The following is a 19,966-nucleotide window of genomic DNA, read 5'->3' as shown; positions in this document are numbered from 1 at the left end:
TCTGATTATACTTTGCCTTGTTGAAAGGTTTTACGTAAAAAAAAAATATATATATAACATTTTAAGTTTTGACCACTAGGGGCCCTGTTGAAACTAGAGCGTTAAAATAAGTAGTCACTTTACTACAGTGCTGAAAAATATTTATTATTTAATCATAGTCAATGACTAATTTGTTTTTATCAAGTTTTCATAATCTATTTTTAGCATATCCTTTCATTCAAGCTCTAGGATCGGTAATGAAGGAAACTTTAGGGGTTGCACTACCGTGATCTTGCAGTCAAGGTAAAAATTGATTACTATTATATGTTACCGTCTTTGAATTTAAAGTCTCCTAGGGAAGGAATTAGGTCTACTTGGCATCAGGGGCGTGGTTAGGTCAAAACATTCGGGGCTTAAACCCTGGATGTTTTGTCCAGTGCCCCGAATGTTATGCTGGCCTGGTAGCATTTTATTTTTTATTTGACTATTCCAGGGCCCTTTAATATTGATTGGACCTGGGCAACCCCACAGATCATTCCCCCCACCCCCCTTGTACTTATTCTGCTGATCCGCTACTTGTGGGCTGCGGAGGCATGAGTTCAGTCACCTCGGTGAGCAATCGGGAGGTCACGGGTCGAGCGGGATCACGCGCCGCAGGACGGGATTGCGCACCGAAGATACTGAACTCATGCCCACGCAGCCCGCAAGTAGCCGATCAGCTGAACAAGTACAAGGGGGGTGGGGGGGATGATTTGTGGTGTTGCCCAGGGTCCACTCCCATCAATATTAAAGGGCCCAAGCAAAGATTTCTGCAGTGGTGAGGAAATGAAACATAACAGATATTGGAAAGCTACCAAATGTTGTATTATATAATGACTGCAGTCTGCAGTACTGCGCTTCATTTGCGTAAACCAGAACACTCCTTTAAGCATGCCTTTAATGTGCAATTTCAACACAGTGGGCTTGTGCCCCGGATGTTTTCAGAGCCTAGCAACGCCCCTGCTTAGCATCACATATAATTAAAGGCCTAGTCACGGCCGTGGCAATGCTTCCTGGGTCCTTCAATGGTTTGAACTTCCTGGCACTTTGTGGAATACCCACATGCCGATGACTGGCTGAGGCAGTTTACAGCTGTGGCCAGCGATTGGCTGAATGGTTATTTCCTGCATGTTGAAAGGTGCCAGGAAGTATAGACCAGTGGAGGTCCCGCTAAGCATTGGAACAGCAGCAGGGGAGAATCAGTGAGTATCACTTGCATTGCCAAGAATAAATTTTTTTATCCGCCGGCAACCCCTTCAGCAATACAGGACCCACCCAAATGAGAGAAGATTGAAAAGATGGGAACCAAACCTTTTGGAAGCAGGCATACCACAACTATCAATGCCATTTTCTATGCACTGCCATACTTGCCAACTGTTAAACCCCAATGTCTGATTTATTCTAAACCTTGCCCCCTTTGCAACTGGAAACCGATTTTAATGCAAATTCGAACACCCCATGGAAATCTGGACCATTGGCAAGGAGATATTCATAATCCAAGAAGCTAACATATAGAAACCATTCACCTTTCATCGTCATGAGTGATTAGGTTTCATTAAGCAAATAAATATTTCATATTCTAACGGTTTTATCTGTAATAAAAGCGCCTTCAAAAACAGAACCCATGAAAGATAACGCCGTACCCATCGGCCAATCAATTCTGCAACACAATCAATAATGCAGCAGGAACATCTGGCAAATTCACTTTATCTATAGAAAGAAAAGAAAGATCTGCTGTGTAGTTTTTTTTTTTTTTTTTTGCACCTTTCCGTGCTCGCATGATTTGCGCTGTGACTCTCATCCTCTCCTGATACAGCAATGAGCCAAATTAACAGATGGAGCTGTACAGTCATCTAAGAACATGCCGTATTAAAATCTGGCTGCCTGTATACAGGTGATGTGGATGCTATCTGAAAACCAGAACAACCATGCTGCCAGTAGGTAGATGAACAGACGTCAGCCAATGTTTCCATCAGCAAAAGGATCACTAAACACAGAAATGAATGAGAACAAAATATATAGAAAAAATTAAAAAAAATAAGCAAACACTGAAAAACAGTCATAGAAACTTGACAGAGAAGCACAAGTCTTTCACACCATATTCTCCATGCTTCAGCTGGTGTGTTGCAGGGGCAGTGGCCCTAAAAAATAATTAAAAATGCCAAGTACAGAGGTTCATGACGTCTCCGGTGTTAACAGTAGGAGTGTCTGGTTGATATGTACCTGACTGGTGGCTTTGAGGAGGGCTTAGGGGGGCCTCCTGGGTATCAGCCCAATGGCTAGTCTGGAAGTGGTCGAGAGTTAATAAGGGAATGGAAGTCAGTAGGGGGACGTGTCTACTACCTACAAGCCTTCGACAAAGCAGCTCTGTCTCTATCTAAAACTACTCAGGAGAGTATAAGGAATGGAAGATAAAGTTTATGGTTCAAGAAAAAAATATGTACGCTGAGTGCAAATGAAAAATAAAGGACACTTTTTAGACTCCCTCACTTCACTATTAGGTTTTCCAGGATCCAGCAGGTCCTATAAACCCACCGTAATTACCCATAACACGCCTGAAGAATAAATCTTACAATGCACTTACCATTTCGAGGCATTGTGGATCGGCTTTCTAGGAATCTGGTAATGTGGCGCTCTTCTTCCGAAAATCCAGTTTCCGTGGACGTCAAGCCCTTTGCCAGGTTACAGGCATGGGCTGTGGACGGGACATCTCTTCCACTGTGGACAGGCGAAAAACCATTCTTGTCCCTGGTGCTTGAACAGATAAGGTGGATTCTGAAGTTTCTGCATTCACCAGGGAGAATAGAAGAATAGTTCTGGCCACGTCCACAGCAGAAGTGATGTCCTGACGATAGCCCAAGCCGGAAACCTGGTAAAGGATTTGACTTCAACTCAAGCTTTCAGTAGAGGAGCAGCAAGTGACCGGGTTCCCAGGAAGCTGATGCATACAACTTTGGTGCAGTAAATATATTATAAACTTTCTCCTAGAGGTGTGCTGTCTGTCATTAAGAAGGGTTTGTGAGACCCGTTGGATCCTGGAAAACTCCTTTCGCTGTAGCAGAAAAAAGCAGAATGCTTCCTATGGACAGTTCTTCCCCTAGCTTGCTTCCATTTCAGTCCCCATGGACAGTCCTTAGAACCTACCACATGAGTCCCTACATTTCGTTAGTTTTTTTTTTCTATTGTACCTATGCCTTAGCGGATTCAAAAGTGTTACATTGGCAGCAAAAAGACTTATCTATATGAATATTTACAGTGAGACATAACCTATAGGTACACCAAAGACTCACCTGCTGATAAGAGATGGGGACAGGTCTGCTAAATACGACCCACTCCACAATTTCACTACATGGCGGTGTTGTTAGGGATCCGGTGTATCGGTAAAAACTGCCTAAAGATGTCGGCAGTAAATCCCTCAAGATAAACGGATCCAGAAATGTTTCTTTTTCTGCAAGAGAAGGGAAACAGACGTGAGATATTTTACCTTCTAATTAATATCGTCGTCTTGTGTCATTGTTGATATTATTGGATATCAATATCGTCTTAACCAAGCGAGTGTTATACAGATGTCACAATGCTTAATACATGCAAATATGCCGAGACATTAGTCATTCTCAGCTGAATTATTTATATCCCCACGGTACGTGGAGCATGTATAAGAAAATAAAGTAAACCCTGGTTACACAGAACAGATTCTTATATACGCCGTATTGCAATTGAGATGTAGCATACAATAATGAATGCAAGAATAATGCACTCACATTGGTGCCTGACCCAATCGGGGCTCACAATCTAATTTCACACACTGGTGCGAACTTCATAGAAAACCAATTAACCCAAGCATCGGAAATTTCCATTTAACAGCTGGATCCATTCCTGTTCCAGTATTACTACTATGTATTTGAGTCTCTATATAAGACATAACCCAGGTGTAGGACAGTTCCTTCACAAATGGGATCAACTAGATGTACCAACGCAACACTCAAAGTAGGGGTGGGCGATATGGCCTAAAATCTATATTGCGATATAATTTTAAGCATGTGCGATATGCAATATATATTGCGATATATTGTTTTCTATATTGGGGGGGGGGGGGTAATTAAACTTTTTTTACTTTTTATTTATTAACTATTGGCCTCCTTAAGGGCTAGAACCCTTGTCATATTCACCCTAATAGAGCTCTGATCTGCCCCCTCTGGTAACGCAAACCCCCCCCCCCCCCAGTATTAATCATTGGTGGCAGTGGCCACAGGGTCCCCCTCCTCCCCCCCATCATTGGTGGCAGTTTGCAGTTCCGATCGGAGCCCCAGCAGTGTAATGCTGGGGCTCCGATCGGTTACCATGGCAGCCAGGAGTCACGCTACTGAAGTCCTGGCTGCCATGGTATGTTAGTGAGCAGCATTATACTCACGTGCGCTGTGGCCGCTGGTCGCTCCTTCTCATAGGTCTGTGCGGCGCATTGCTAATGCTGTAAGCATTAGCAATCCGCCGCACAGACAGAAGAAGGAGCAACCGGCGGCCACAGCGCACGTGAGTATAATGCACTGCTCTCTGCTCACTAACATACCATGGCAGCCAGGACTTCAGTAGCGTGACTCCTGGCTGCCATGGTAACCGATCGGAGCCCCAGCATTACACTGCTGGGGCTCCGATCGGAACTGCAAACTGCCACCAATGATGGGGGGGGGGAGGGGGACCCTGTGGGATATGGCCGGCACAATTGGTGGCGCAGTGGCCACAGTCCCTCCCCTCCTCCCCCTACTCTGTCCTCATTGGTGTTCAGCGGCAGCCACGCACAGTGGGGAGGGAGGGACTCCCTCCTCCTCCCTCCGCTGTGCCGGCCGGCTCAGGAGAAAATGGTGCGCGCAGAAAATCCATATCGTGGCCCAAATTCATATCGCATATCGCCTATACCGCCCACCCCTAACTCAAATTATTATTTTTTTTACCCCTGGGGACCTTTTCTGCAGACCCCCAGCATTGTCAGAGCTACAATGGGAATCATACTTAGGCCAGTTTCACACTAGCGGTAAACTTTTCCAGCAGGGGAACAGCCTGCCGGATCCGTATTACCGTTTGAACAAGTATAATTTTTATTTTTATTTTTCAATGGGGTTGTCCCATGAAAAATGTTCTACAGTTTTCAAACTGGCACCTGAATCTGAATACATTTGTAATTGCATGTAATTCTAAATTATGTATAGCCACTGAGTCAATCAATAAACTGTATCTGTATAGTGCCACCTGCTTTTTTTTTTTTTTTCTTTGTCCGGCTCACTGAGATGGCCGCACATGCTCAGTTTCATCTTTTGAACCGCCTCCTGAGCTGTGATAGGGCGAGAGCTGCAGCATAATGGACACGCCCCCTGAGCTGCAGCAGAAAAGACCTTCCCCTTGAGCTGCCAGCTTGATATAAATCTAGCAGAGCAACGAATGGGGAGATCTCTGGATCCATGTGAGGTACAGGGCTGGTCCTAGCTTTGTTAGAATGGTATTGACACGTACATGTCATCTGATTTTCATTTTTTACATTAAATCGTAGACAACCCCTTTAAGTACTACGCACACATACAGAGATCTGCAGCAAGTCGAATAACATTTCTTTGGACATTTAAACTGAATAACATTCTCATGTATTTTCTCTGCAAAGAGAACATGACTGCCATAGTAATGGAGCCAGAAGACAGACTGTAAACTCCTCGACAGTGAAGGAGCTGAAAGGATAACACATTGACTCGTACAAGCCATTAAAAAGGAGAAAAGTTGACATTTCCTGCACTGTAAGAGTAGGAGGAATATGACGGGGAGGACAAAATCAAGCAATACCGAGACACTTAAAAGAGGTTGTTCCGACCGCACTACCCATGGACCATATGCCCACCGCGCTCAGTTTCGAGAAGAGGTCATTCAATAATTTACCGCAAGAGATGTGGACTTGTAGTGCCTGAATTTTATGCAAAATATTTTCTTTAGCTTTATTTTTCCAGGATTTTACCCGACATTGTCCCATGGTCAGGGGTCACCATTTGAGCAGCTCTGTGTCCAGCCAATGAATGAAGCAGCTCTCTCCCTCTCTCACACAGGAATGATCTCAAGTATGAATTAACTATTTAATTACGCATCACTAACCAAGAGACCAGGATGAGAAGGAAAGATGGTTTCTGGAATGAGGGTTGGGCTTTCAACTATTTAAAAGGGGAGGGGGGGGGGGTAATTTAAAGGGAATGTTACATTGAACTCTGTTGTAGGGCAAAAAAGAAAATGTAAAGGAAAAATGTTTAACCCATTTCCTTATAAACACACAAAAAAAGAAATGACATAAAAAACACAAAACACTTATTCTAACATATATTGATCTAAAATCACAACAGAAAAGAGTTAGCCTTTAAATGGCTTGACTGGTTTAGGAAAAAAAAAATACTTTTTATATGACCCACTGGGTCCTCCATTCAGGACTCATATCCTGTCTGTGAATTACACAGGCACCAATTGACAAAGTGTATCCAAACTTTCAACTAAACTTTATCAAAGTGTCACCACCTCATTCGACAAGTCAGAGGCATACGGATTCTAAAGCGCGCCTATTTCAACTGTGGGGGTGCTGCTGGGAAATAGAACATTTCTTGTCATGTTTATCTGCTGATTACATCCAGTTGCTGGGATTCCTAAATTTCGGGGTTTTCTACGAGAATATCTGATTGGTTGGGGTATCGACATCAGGCATCGCCACGATCAGCTGTTTGAAGAAGGTGTGGCACAAGCATAGCACCGTTCATTGTATAGTGGTTGTGCTTTGTATTGCAGCTCATGCACATTCATAGCTGCGCCTAGGCCCACGGGATTGATAAACGTGACGTCACTGGCCGAGGAAGAGGTGCATCGTCTTGTGACAAAAGCCATTGAAATCCTTTGAAAAAGTAAATTATTTTATTGCCAGTGTTTACTTAATGCGTTAACGATCAAGTTCAGCTCGGCTGCAGGGACATAGAAGACTTTTTGTCATGTTTTATCTGCTGGAGTTCTTCAAATTTGGGACATCCTGTGATCAGTTTACCGTCAAGGAACCCTTTTAAAGTGGTTTTCTAGGAGTAAAATATTTTTGACTTATGCTCAGGATGGGTCATCAATATCTAATCGGTGGGGGCTTGACATCAGGCATTGCCACGATCAGCTGTTTGAAGAAGGTGCGGCACAAACATAGTGCCATTCATTGTATAGTGGTTGTGTTTGGTATTGCAGCTGAGGTCAATTCACTTGAACGGGACAGAGCTGCGCCTAGGCCATGTGACTGATGAACGTGATGTCACTGGCTGAAGGGGGGGTAGAGCACTCACTGGAGCTTCGTAGTCTCTACAAATAGCTGATCATGGGGGGTGCAGAGAGTAGGACCTTCACCATCAGTTATTGACCTCTTCTGGAGGACAGGTCATCAATATTCTAGTCCCTAAAAACCTACTTAAAAAGAAGGGCTTGTTCACAGCTAACCTGGCAACGAACTGTATTTTTGAATCTTAGACTGAGAAGCTTCTCCCTCTTAAGCAGTAACGCAAAAACAGTCTTAGGTGAGGGATTCCGAGCAGAAACGTGCAAAATGTAAATGATTTCTTTTAGCACAATAATATCACTTTTGTCAAACATACTTAAATACACACTAATCCCCAAAAGTGAGTTCTAGCTCATTAGGTAGCATTGTGCACTGTATCCCCCATGTTGGGCTACTCTACAGGAGAACTACACAGCTCATGTACTAGGAGTAACACAGAGAATGTACACAGGCCCTCGCCATATGCAGACACTATAATTTTTTAATAATTAATTGTTCATCAAAGTGATAGAAGAACAGGAATGCTAAATTCAAAGTTATTCAAATTCCAGCCATGAATAATGGATGATTTTCATATTAAATACACAATGTATTAAGCTTTTTTTTCATTTCATTTCATTCTGTCCTTTAGTTTAACTATTTGGGAGAACATGATGAACAAAGACGTGCAGATATAACACAATGTGGAGCCTTCTGAAAATTCATGTTCAATTAGATGTGGGTAGATTTATAGAAAAAAATAGGAAAATTATCTGAAACTGGATAAAATCACTTACAAATGCTCCATCCATGTAAACCAGGTTATAAGTGGTCCCTCCTCGGTCATATTACAGCTGATCTACATATTTACCATTTAGAGGGGTGGTCACCTTACAAGAACTTCTTGGCGGGAATATCAGATCGATGGGGGCCTGACGGCTCCTACCAATCACAAGAATGGGGCCTGTCTTCCCCTGTTTAAATTGACCGCCAGTAGCTAGAGCACTGCCGCTCCATTCAGCTCTATGGGCTTACCGGACAAAGCAGAGTGCTTCTATTAGGCCATCTCAGGCAGTCCCACAGAACTGAATGCAGCAGCAACAATCGTGTGTCCGATTCCCTATTCAAATGGTGGAACACAGACCTCAAGAGTTCGGGCCTCCACCGATCAGACACATCCCTTATCCTGTGGATAGGTTCTTGTAATGGGGCAACCAACTCTACTAAACTAGATAATACAATTACTCCGAAGCTCAGAATGATCAGAGATTTACATCAATAAAGCTATACTGAGTCTGCTCCCACAAAACTATATATCCATCAGTCACCATATTCATCCTGACCAGTTGGCTTTAGGTCTGCAATGCTGCTCTACAGGGTTTACAGAATTTGTACGAGAACAGAACACTGACAGAGACATTGCTAGGTTTCTTTACACATGTGGCAAAGATTCAGTTTGCTGCAGTGGTTTGTATCTAAATTGGTGTGCAAGCACCTACGACGAATACCAGGCAGCCCCCCAGGTCGTACCTATGCATATATACGCCTTGACCCTGGCTGAATGTGACGTGTCAACTATTTGAGGACCTGTAAACATCCGGTTGACTGCCACAGCCCTATCTGCATAATCTGTAGTACCCTTCCATAAACAGCTGCCACTGAAACTCAAGTGACCCGATTGTTCTTTTTTTTTTTTTTACGTGGTCTTATTTGAAGCTTCTTCTAGGGTCTTTCCTACTGAGCGACCTGGACCAAAGTTGAAAACCCAACACCCCAATAACTGTCATGGGCAGGTGGTGGATTGGCCATAGACCTAACATGGAAGTCTCCCAGTGGGGCGGTGCCCAAGGGGCCGGCCAGTGGAAGTTTTTGGGGATGTATTTTGTACTGCTGGCAGTATTTTGTGATGGACTGTGGTATTTGGCTGTGTTGTGGTGGTATAATGTGTCACAATATGGTATTGCTGGCCCTGCCTTCCATCAATTTGGACCCAACTACAAAACGGGGCCACTTTTAGTATTTTTTCCAGAGCCACTTTAAGTTACCAGTCCGCCCCTGGTCAAGGGGGACTATTGAGCACTGCTGAAGCTGTTTGGGTCTCAAGTTGTCCATTGCTGTAGGGATGAAAAACTCAAGGTACATAAGGGTGATCATCTGCAGGATGTTCTGACTTGAAAGCTTGACCTGTGACCCCGAATGACAAAGAAAAAAGTACCCAAAAAGAAAAGAAATTTGGAGCAAACTAGCAGCACAATTTATACGCTAATAAATGAAGAAAATGCTAATTTGTTGACAGTTCACAAAAAGAAGAGTTAATACCAAACTCTTCACAGCTTCACTTTCTGTCTTGTTTTCCAATCTCCAAGAGGCAACACAAATAGAGAGTGAAGTGAAAATGTAAAACGTGTGATAAAAGGGGAGTAATGTCAAATAACGAGGTCCTGAGTTAAACGCTGCACCGCACTACACATGAATGAATGACTGGTACAAGGCGAAGAACGTCTTTCACCTAATGGATTAAGGGACAGGTAGGATTTCAGCAACTTATCAAACCTCTATTTCTATAGTTTCCAACTGGTAGATTGCCAGCTGTTGCAAGATTACAACTCCCAGCATGCAGAGAGTAGTCATTCTGCCACCGCTGGCGAGCCACAGTGACGGGCCGGCCACCGCCATCTTGCTTGATGATCTTGGCTGAAATCGCATACGAGATTTCGTACCAGACATTCAAGCAAGATGGCGCGAGCAAATGGATCAGGTAATTATATTTTTTTGTTTTTTCTAATTGTACACTCTGATATTAATATCAGATGCCTTGATCACGTATCACAGCGCCATCTGAGGGTTACAATGACGAGGGGCGGAGCAATCGCCGCTCCCCGTCATTGCACCCACTACTTTCAAAAAAATGCACTTTGTGACAAAGTAATTTGTCACAAAGCAGATTTTTGAAACAAAAAAATTTGACGAAGCAGCCAAATCGAATTTTTAAATGCTTCACTAGAAAGCAGATACACACTCCAGAATGGTATCTAGAGGATAGGTCATCAGTAAGAAAAACTCTTGGAATACCCCTTTAATGGGTTAAAACCATGTACCCTGTACCAGTCAATGCTGGTAGTTATCCTCCATGCAACAATAAGTCAGTAGATAGGAGTAAGGAACATACAGTATGAATATGTGCCACACAATCAGCATCACAGCTCCCCAGGAACCCGTCCCCAGTAATAGCCAGCGGCTCGCTTCTACAATAGCAGCCTCTTTCATTACGGTGTATATTCTATCTACATGAAAGCACATTATGTGAAATTCAACAGAATCCAATACAACACTTCACGCGCGATCACTGCATTGTGCTCCAGCCTGGTGAATTACAACGGAGACAAAATGCGAAGTCAAGTAGCCCCGCCAGGTCTTATTGCCATCTTCACGCTCTTAGGTTACATCTTGCAATACAATAACTATTTACTTTCATAATCTACTCTTGTATGAGTCATAGCCATTCCTTGATGCGGTGCAGCAAGTGTTGAGAAGAGAGGAAATGTTTTAACTTTCCCCGCAAACAGATTTGAGGAGCACAAAAGGCGAGGTCCCCAAACATACAAACCCTCCAGTCTTATGTCTTGATCCTCTAGGTTTTTTTTTCTCCTTCCATCAATTGCCCAACACAAAAGCAGAACTTTACTCTTCTAGTCTAAACTATCTGTAGTAAGTGCTTTGATGTTCGCTGTACTGCGGGTGTTCCCAAGGTGATAAAACCAAATTTGATCCCTTACAAACTACACAAATATATATGACTAAGGAAAAATAAATCTGAGAAAAAAAAAAACTATTAAATCATAAGTCACCTAAACAGCGACTTGATATTTTACTAGTCGGCAATGCCGTCCATAGAATTAATAACATGCATTGATATTGTCTATGAAATAAAATGAAAAAGGCGCTCAAGAGGTCACTATAACCCCTATTATAGGGTGAACAAGTAGTATTGATTTTATTGAACTAATGGCTTCCACTATATGTAATGCCCACCAACTATTTTTTAATATACCTCAAGCCGAATACCCCAAGTATGGATTAAAAAAAAAAAAAAATATTACAAAGAAAACTTAAAACCAATATAGTTAACTATTGTGTTTTTTTTCTGTACTATGAGAATTTACTTAAAAAAACAATAGACCACCCGATCAGGGCTAGAACTCATGGACCACCCGATCAGGGCTAGAACTCATGGACCACCCGATCAGGGCTAGAACTCATGGACCACCCGATCAGGGCTAGAACTCATGGACCACCCGATCAGGGCTAGAACTCATGGACCACCCGATCAGGGCTAGAACTCATGGACCACCCGATCAGGGCTAGAACTCATGGACCACCCCATCAACACTAAAACTCAATGACCACATCCAATAAGCACTAACATTCCTTGACGATCCAATTAGCATTAAAACTCAGTGACCAAGCAAACATGGGAGAGAGGAATAATCCACTATCAGACACATCCACCAACAGCTTATCTTCCACAAGACCAAAGGATCTGGCAAGTGAAATCGAATTCTAACCATACACAAAAGGCAACTTGTTGGCCAGACGCTGTCACTCCTGATCCCCTCAAACAAAAATGAGTTTTCAGTAGGAAGAGAGGGAGCATGCAACTGAAAGAGTCTGGCAGTAGCTTGTCTCCCAAAGAATAAAAGGATTAGGCAGTTGGACTCCAACTGCCCAATACTCCTCTTTCTTGGGGGAGAATCAGGAGGTCCCCTCATACGTACTGGATGGTTGGGTAGCCCTGCCAAAATTGGCAGTTTGGTCTGCCAATGGCAAGCTTGATATAACATAGTCAATAGAAGATAAATATTTACTTAACAGTTAACGCTATTGCCTTGCAAATGAGCTGTTCAGAGCACTTTAGGTGGGTCCTTTCAACTCTGTGTACTGCTGTTCATTTCCTCTACTCGCTAAGCCCCTCCTAAGCCTCGGTGATTGACAGGGCCAAGAGTCTAAGAACTGCTCTCGTCTGGCCTGTAATCTGAAGCACGCTCCACAAGCACAGTACAACAAGTCATTCCATCCCTGGAGAGAGAAAGTGTACTGTGCATGTGCCAAAATTCAGAGATCGGCAAGGTGAGAGCAGTATTTAGACACCTGGTCCTGTCAGTCATCAAGGGATAGGAGGAGCTTAGTGAGCAGAGGGAAGAAACAGAAGTGCACAAAGGGGAAAAGGCCTTGAAAATTGAGCCATATTGTGTCAACTTCAAAACGGATCCGTTTGCCTCCGCACGGCCAGGCGGACACCCGAACGCTGCAAGCAGCGTTCGGGTGTCCGCCTGCTGAGCGGAGGACAAACGGTGCCAGACTGATGCATTCTGAGCGGATCCGCATCCACTCAGAATGCATTAGGGCAGTACAGATGCGTTCGGGGCCGCTTGTGAGAGCCTTCAAACGGAACTCGCAAGTGGAGCCCCGAACGCTAGTGTGAAAGTAGCCTAAGTACACATTGGGCACATGTGCTATTTTCTCCAAGTCTCTAACAGTACAGTCAATTTTAGAGATCGCAAAATATGACTCTGCTGTGATTATTTTTAGACTGAAAACCGGAAAAGTTAGATGAAGACAGGAAACGTTGTCAACTCTTTGTTGTTCCATGGAAAGTTGAGGGATGATTCCGTCTGCTCCTCTGGGACTCTTACAGTCAATCGAATTCCGTACCGCCTGCCAAAATTTCGCTGAATTACCTCTTTAATCTCTCCATGGCACTCTGAACTAAACTGTAAGTGTTTGGACAAGGTCTCGTGGAGGCTGCCAAATCGTTGCATAAACAGAGATACTTTGTAATAAATAGGTCTCTGAAAATTATGACATCAAAACGGAAAGCAGTTGGGCTCGAGTGCATCGGTGTGTGCCCATCCAGTATATTAGAGACATTTTGGAACACAATTTTTAATTGATTTCACAAAGATAAATCCTACGTAAAACGGCTACAAAAAAAAGTATATATATATATATATATATATATATATATATATTTTATTTTATTTATTTTTTTTATTCGCATTCATAGCACATGAATAAATTACTAGTTCAGCAGCAATTCCTCTATTTTATGCCCGGGGCATATTATTGGAACAGAAATTTCTCCAGAAAGATTTGTACACCTATTTTTCACTTCCTACAGATTTATTGCCGTTCACAGCTGCAACATTAAATGACTTAAAAAGTAGAACAATTAATTCTAAGCACTATTTGTTTTAATCTAGAAGTGTCACCTAGATTTGATTTTCACTAGAGAAACCCCTTCGGCCAAAACAAATTTCTATGACTTAATATGTACTTCTATCCTTGGGAAAGAAAAAGTAACCAAAACCTTTGTCACTTTGCATGTGGGTGTCTAGCTAAAACCAACTATTCTTTATGATACTGCAATTAGAATTATGAGATACTCTATAATATATATATATATATATATATATATATATATATATATATATAAAATGTTCTGTATCCTCACACCTGTTCCATTTTATAATTATGCGTCTGGCTGTAGGGTAACTGGCTGCAGTAGTAGCCCTCCCTCTCTGCAATAGAAGAACTGAAACGAAAGCCCAACGCCTTGACTAAGCCATGCCAATGAGCGGTCTATCAGCCAAAAGTGGAGGGGATCAGGACAAAAGTCACCTGTATGTACTCAAAGACTTCCAAAAGACTGTTTCAGAAACATGGAGAAAAGTCTACAGACAAACACCGTGGACTAGTGTTTCTTCTAGGACAAGGATACTTTTATCAATCTAAAGCTGTGTATGCGAGTGAGGGTATCAGAGGGTTATTGATTAATCAAAACTCTGAAAACTACTGTGGGTCAATTTTATTTAAAAAGACCTACGCAGCCCTTTACATTCCCAACCTAATCAATTAAAACCACCACAAGTACTACTGAATTAATAAACAAGATTTTCACAGCTAGAAAACTCTGCCAAGCAATACCCAGATGATATATGAAATTAATAAGTAGGTGCTATGTAGGTTTCATGTGCAACCATGAAATGATCGGTCCAGCTTTGGAGTTTTATTGTAAATAGTTCATCAATAGCCAATCGGTAGGGGTCTGACACCCAACCCAACACCCCCACCAATCAGCTGTTCCCTTCAGCCTCTAGCACAGAAACTAGGACTTTGAACAGAGACGAAAGCACGGATGAGCTGGATGGCCCCTACACTTTGAACAGAGCTGTGTTTCCGGGACCATTCAGTGCTAGTTATGGCTCTGGAGACTGCAGGGAACAGTTGAGCATGGGGTGCAGGGTGCCGTAAGATATTTAATACATATTCTGAGCATAGATCACCAATATCAAAAGCCCAGCTACACTGAAGTGAATGGGACTGCATTGTAATACCAGGCACAACCTATAGACAGGTATGGCAATGTTTTTGGAAGAAAGCAGACATTTTTTTTTTTAACCCTATACCCTTTATAATGTACCTGCCCTAGTTTGGCAAAATATAGAGGTCTTCTGACTATGAACATATTCTGAACTTGCCTACTGGTTGCATATGTTAAGTACCAGCTTAGCAAAAGGAGACAGGAGTAGTCATAGGAGATCTCCAGGCTCTTGTGGAGTTTAGACATAGTCAGTCACAAACTGAGTAGAAGACCTGGTGGCACCTCAGGTCCTGGTCGTAAGAGGACTAGAGAAGATGTCTACCAGGACCTAGTGCTGGGCTGTAGACCAACTTGCAAACACTGTGTAGGTTTGCAGAATTTAAGGAAGGACCAAAAAGATTAAAAAAAATACACCTTTGAGGAAGATTCAGACCCTCTTCAGACTTTTTTTCATATGTCCTTAAATCCAACACAGTCACTTTGAAGAAAAAAAAAGAACCTGCTTTTCTTCAGACAAACATAAAAGGTCAGATAGAAGAGTCCAAACTGCAATCTTAAAGGGATTTTCAGGCTCCTGATACTGATGACTTATCCTCAGAATTGGCCATTAATATTCAATTGGTGAGGGTCAGACGTCCAGCAATCCCACCGATTAGCTGTTCCCTGCAGCCTCTGGCACTGGAACTAGCACCATGCATGGAACAGGAAGCACAGCTGCATTCAATGTGTCGTGGCCGTCTCGGGTTACTGCACTTCAGCCCCCAATAAAGTGAAATGGGGCCGATCTGTAGTAACCTGGTACAACCATTACACTTTGAAAGGAGCCGTTTCATTCATGGAGCTAGTTCCAGTGCGAGAGTCTGCAGGGCACAGCGGATCGGTGTGGTTGCTGGATGTCGGACCCTCACCGATCAGATATTAATGATCAGCAGTATCAGGAGCCTGGAAAATCCCTTTTAAGAGTGACATAAAAAAACACAGTCTTGGTGCCTGGCAGTGCATGCCCCTGACATAACACAATATCATTTTTTGCCTGGAGTGTTCCTATAATTAAATGTATCGACTTGATAAATTGGTTTATTAGAAAAGTATCAAAATGCTTCATCTTAACCTTGAAAAAAAATAATTGTATCCAGGCAGCGCGAAAGACACTTGTCCGGGCAATCCTAACAAACTGCTCATTTTAATCGAGAGATAGAAATCTAGTCAAATAATGTTCCGCAAACTTAAAATGATTTCCACAAATGGACAGCCTTGATTTATGATTATCACCACAACACCAAGACAAATAATTTATGGAGGAACAAAATATTCTAAGAGGAGAATTTTCAGAACATACACAAGATAAATAGCAGGATGGAAACATCAGCACTCTGTGGCGCGGTGCTAATATGGATGATGTATAGTAACTTGTAATGATTTATAACGCATGTATCCCAGAGCCGTGACTGAAAAGAAACAAATTGCTTACTGTTAGCACAAATCCATTTTCGGGTAAAATATGGGCTTGATCCTTACTAATCAAATAAAGGCCGTTGCAACGCTCACATACGAGCAGCAGGTCATTTCATAAGGGATGCAACACTTCTCAATGGAACAGTCTTATGGAACTAATCAGTGGGCATTGGTGCTTTTCCCCTTTTTTTTTTAACCAAATTCAGTAATTTTACTTTCAGTTCTATCATATTGAATGTTCAAGGGTTCATTCACAGTCGTGTATGAAAAGAGGGATCAAATATGTATTGTTTTTCCTTTATAATTTCTTCTTTTTGCGCTCCGAGTTGTCCATTTTTCCTTTGTATTTTTTTTTTTTTTTAAGTTAATTGCTTAATGGTTTATTTTGTGCTTATAATTTTTTATGTATTTGGGTTTGATGAAAAATGTTGCTTTGTTTTACTCCTGCAGCTTCCATGTATTCCACTACTGCAAGCTGCAGTATGCTGTTTTGTGCTACATTCTACCTGAAGAGCTGTGCCATTTTGTGCTAAATTTTACCAGAAGAGTTCTCTGATGGCTCTGTTTGCAGCCCCTGTTCTAAAGTTAAGCTAAAATCTAATTAAACTAAAATATATAAAAAAAAAATGATCAAGAGCTTTAGGCAGTGAAAAAAGCAATTTTTGTTAAAGGGAACCTGTCACCTCCCCAAACCATCCCAAGCCGCCAGCAGTACCTGCGTGTAGCCAGCAGAGTGTTTCTGATGATTCCTTTCTTCCTGAAGGCAGATGCAGCAAAAGTACTGAAAACGTTGTTTTATCCCCTGCCCGGCGCGCTTCTCCACACATGCTTGAAGTCAAGGGGGCAGCGGCCTCCTTGCTTTAAGTCACGGTAACCGCGCCCACTTCCCTGCCCCTTCGCTGTGACTGGCAGCCGGCAGTTCGGCTGGCTTTGCCGAACTCTCTGCATAAGCGCTGCCAGTGACAGCGAAGGGGCAGGGAAGGGGCGTGGTCAACGTGACTTGAAGCAAGGAGGCAGCTTCCCGCTTGACTTCAAGCATGTGTGCAGAAGCGCGCCGGGCACGGGATAAAACAACGTTTTCAGTACTTTTGCTGCATCTGCCTTCAGGAAGAAAGGAATCATCACAAACAGGCTGCTGGCTACACCCAGGTACTGCTGGCAGCTTGGTATGGTTTTGGGAGGTGACAGGTTTCCTTTAAAGTACTTTGCAATAAATACAGGGAGAAAAGCCATCTCCATCAGCTGCCGTGCAATGAACAGCGGATCCCAATGCAGAGACACTGCACATCCCTAACCAGAACTTGTTTGCATCTCATCTTCTTTCCTTGACAGGTCAATGGGCATGTTTGGAACGTATCATGGACCAAAGTAGTGCATGTCTCTGAGGTTTTCCCACTGACCCATGGCCAGTGGAAAACCACTGATGAATAAATAATTATTAAAATCAAGAGGTACGTGTGCTGTCTATGGGGAACACAGAGAGCCAACGTGTGAAAGAGGCCGAAGGCCGAGCTGCAATATCATACACGGACCATAGACAAAAACTTTTTTTCTAGTCCTGACAACCCTTTTAAGCAATTTCCTACTCAAGATGTGAATCAAGATGTTTTGCTTAATTTGAAAACCAAATACGCACTGGTTTGTCAAAAACTATTTCAATGTTTTTTGATTTGGCAAGATTTAAGAGACTGGCTGCACGTGATGTGATCTGACAGCCTCTATGGTTTCACTTGTTTCTGTGTTGTTGCTGGTTATGACCACACCTCACGTATCAGGTGTAGCTTAAATGTCATTTAAACCCCTCTATTTACCGTAGTCTGGTCTCACCCATCATGCTATGCGGTTGATGGCTCCTTTCTGGTTATGGAAGCGCTGGAGTTTGGTTCTTCACCGAGTTTCTGCTCGTCCGCGTACTTTGGAGTTAAGTGTCTTTTTCCTATTTCTAGTTTGCTGTATTCCCCTATCTTTTGGTATTAGGCCTGAGGGAGTCTCCTGTTCCTTCAGCTGGGAAGGAACAGGTCATATTTTATCCTGACACTATTTCCAGGGCACTTTAGGGTCAGATAGGGCTCTAGGTTCCTGCGTATGAACATTCCTATCATTGAGGTCTGTTCATACTGATAGTAGTCAGGGCTCGGTTTAGGGATTCACTAGGTGGTGACCTTTCCCCTTTCCCTAGTTTCCAGGCCTAGTACCTCTTCCCTTCTCTCCTGTGTTCGGTGTGGAGTTTACCACCCACACCGTGCCGTGACAATATTTTATATTAATATTATAATCAGGCAGCACGTTGTTATTAATTTAATTGCTAGAAAATGGTTTATGCGAACGTTTTGTTATTAAAAGTTTGTCATCACTGGGATAAGACGTAATTCACTGACAATTATATGCAAAAATGCCTGTAATTTACCAAAAACTAAGAATCAGGCAAGAATTAATTACTCTAAATTGTTTCCTTTCATAATGCATTTTAGATAATAGAAAAACGTGAATGTGCTCAAAAATATATTCTATCAAAAACTGGAAAAGCAAAAAAAAAAAGACTGGAAAGGTTGAGAAAATGTTCCTTTTCACTAAAAAACAAAAGACTTATGCAATAAATGTGTCAATACAACCAGAACTTTTACCAACTTAGAATAATGCCTCTTGTAACGCAGTAAAGTAAAGTGGACCTCTACTTTTCTGTAGCTTGTTGCTGCAGATATGTTGGAGTATAAACAAAAGGTATCCATAAAGGGGTTGGCCATCTTAGGGGAAGCGGGTGGTTAGGAGTGGAATTCCCCCTCCTGGGCAGATCTGCAAAAGGAATCATACTTACCTGCTCTCAGATGCTGGATACCGGCTCCTTCGCTCCGCAGGCTTGGCTGCCTCGTTTGGGTTTCCAAAGTCAACATCCATTTCGACTCTGCTGCAGCCAATCGTTGGCGTGATGGTGACCTGCACCCCTTGCGTCATGTCAAATAGTCAAGTGATGCAAGGGGAGCAGGTCACTGCTGTGTCAAAGAGGAAGTTGACAGCAGGGGACCCAAGTAAAGCAGCCAAGGCCGGAGAATGGAGGGTCCAGGCGCCAATGAGGCGCTAGGGAGCGGATAAGTATGCTTCCTTTGCAGGGAACCCTCTGCCACAAATAAAGAAATGGTGGCCAACCCCTTTAATATTCATGTAGATACACTTACCCTAGGCTATAGAACCCTTGCTGTGCCACCTATGCCACAAATGCAGGACATTTAGGGTATGCTGTACACTCTAAAAACGAACTGCAAAACTTTTAACATGGGCAATTCAATTAGGGAAATCCCAAAAATGTGCTTTTGAATAGAGTGTTCCCCCAACTCCATTACTATACCACTGCTACAGGTCTAGTAATATAAAGTAATATAAAGGGGTTGTCTGGGCTACAGAAATGGATGACCTACCTTCAGGATAGGTTATCAATATTAAATCAGTGCTTCCAGCTCCGTACACTGTATAGTTTTAGGTGTCTTGGTTCTCTAAAACAGCTGACTGGTGAAGGATGCCAGGTGTCAGACCCCCAACAATCTGATATTGATAACCTATCCAAAGGATTGGTCATCAATATCTGTAGCCTAGACAACGCCTAAAGTGCATGACAAAAACTTGTCTCGGTGTCTTTCTCTTTGGTGGTCACAAAGTCCAAGTCTACATACTTTATTAAGTTACACTGTAATGCCCCGTATTATGTACAAGATATACAGTATACAACTGTTGCAGTGTAGATACTTTGTGTGGAGAGACTCAAGGTAGCATACTGTACCTATTAGATAGCAGATGGTCAGACGCTGGTTCTGCCA

The 19,966-nt window shown here is 42.7% G+C and overlaps 1 protein-coding gene across 2 annotated transcripts in view; it reads right to left on the bottom strand.

Annotated features, from left to right (window-relative positions):
* The window catches only part of PTPRG (protein tyrosine phosphatase receptor type G), a 470,827-nt gene that overhangs the window by 157,193 nt on the left and 293,668 nt on the right, over window positions 1–19,966 (bottom strand). For both annotated transcript variants that reach the window (XM_044300597.1, XM_044300598.1), the window contains exon 7: window positions 3,309–3,466. In XM_044300597.1, the coding sequence (XP_044156532.1) occupies window positions 3,309–3,466 (158 nt within the window). The remainder of the gene's footprint in view (window positions 1–3,308; window positions 3,467–19,966) is intronic.

The sequence above is a fragment of the Bufo gargarizans genome, chromosome 7, assembly GCF_014858855.1.
Source record: "Bufo gargarizans isolate SCDJY-AF-19 chromosome 7, ASM1485885v1, whole genome shotgun sequence".
Taxonomy (NCBI): Eukaryota; Metazoa; Chordata; class Amphibia; order Anura; family Bufonidae; genus Bufo; species Bufo gargarizans.
This window is presented reverse-complemented; position numbering and strand designations above follow the sequence as displayed.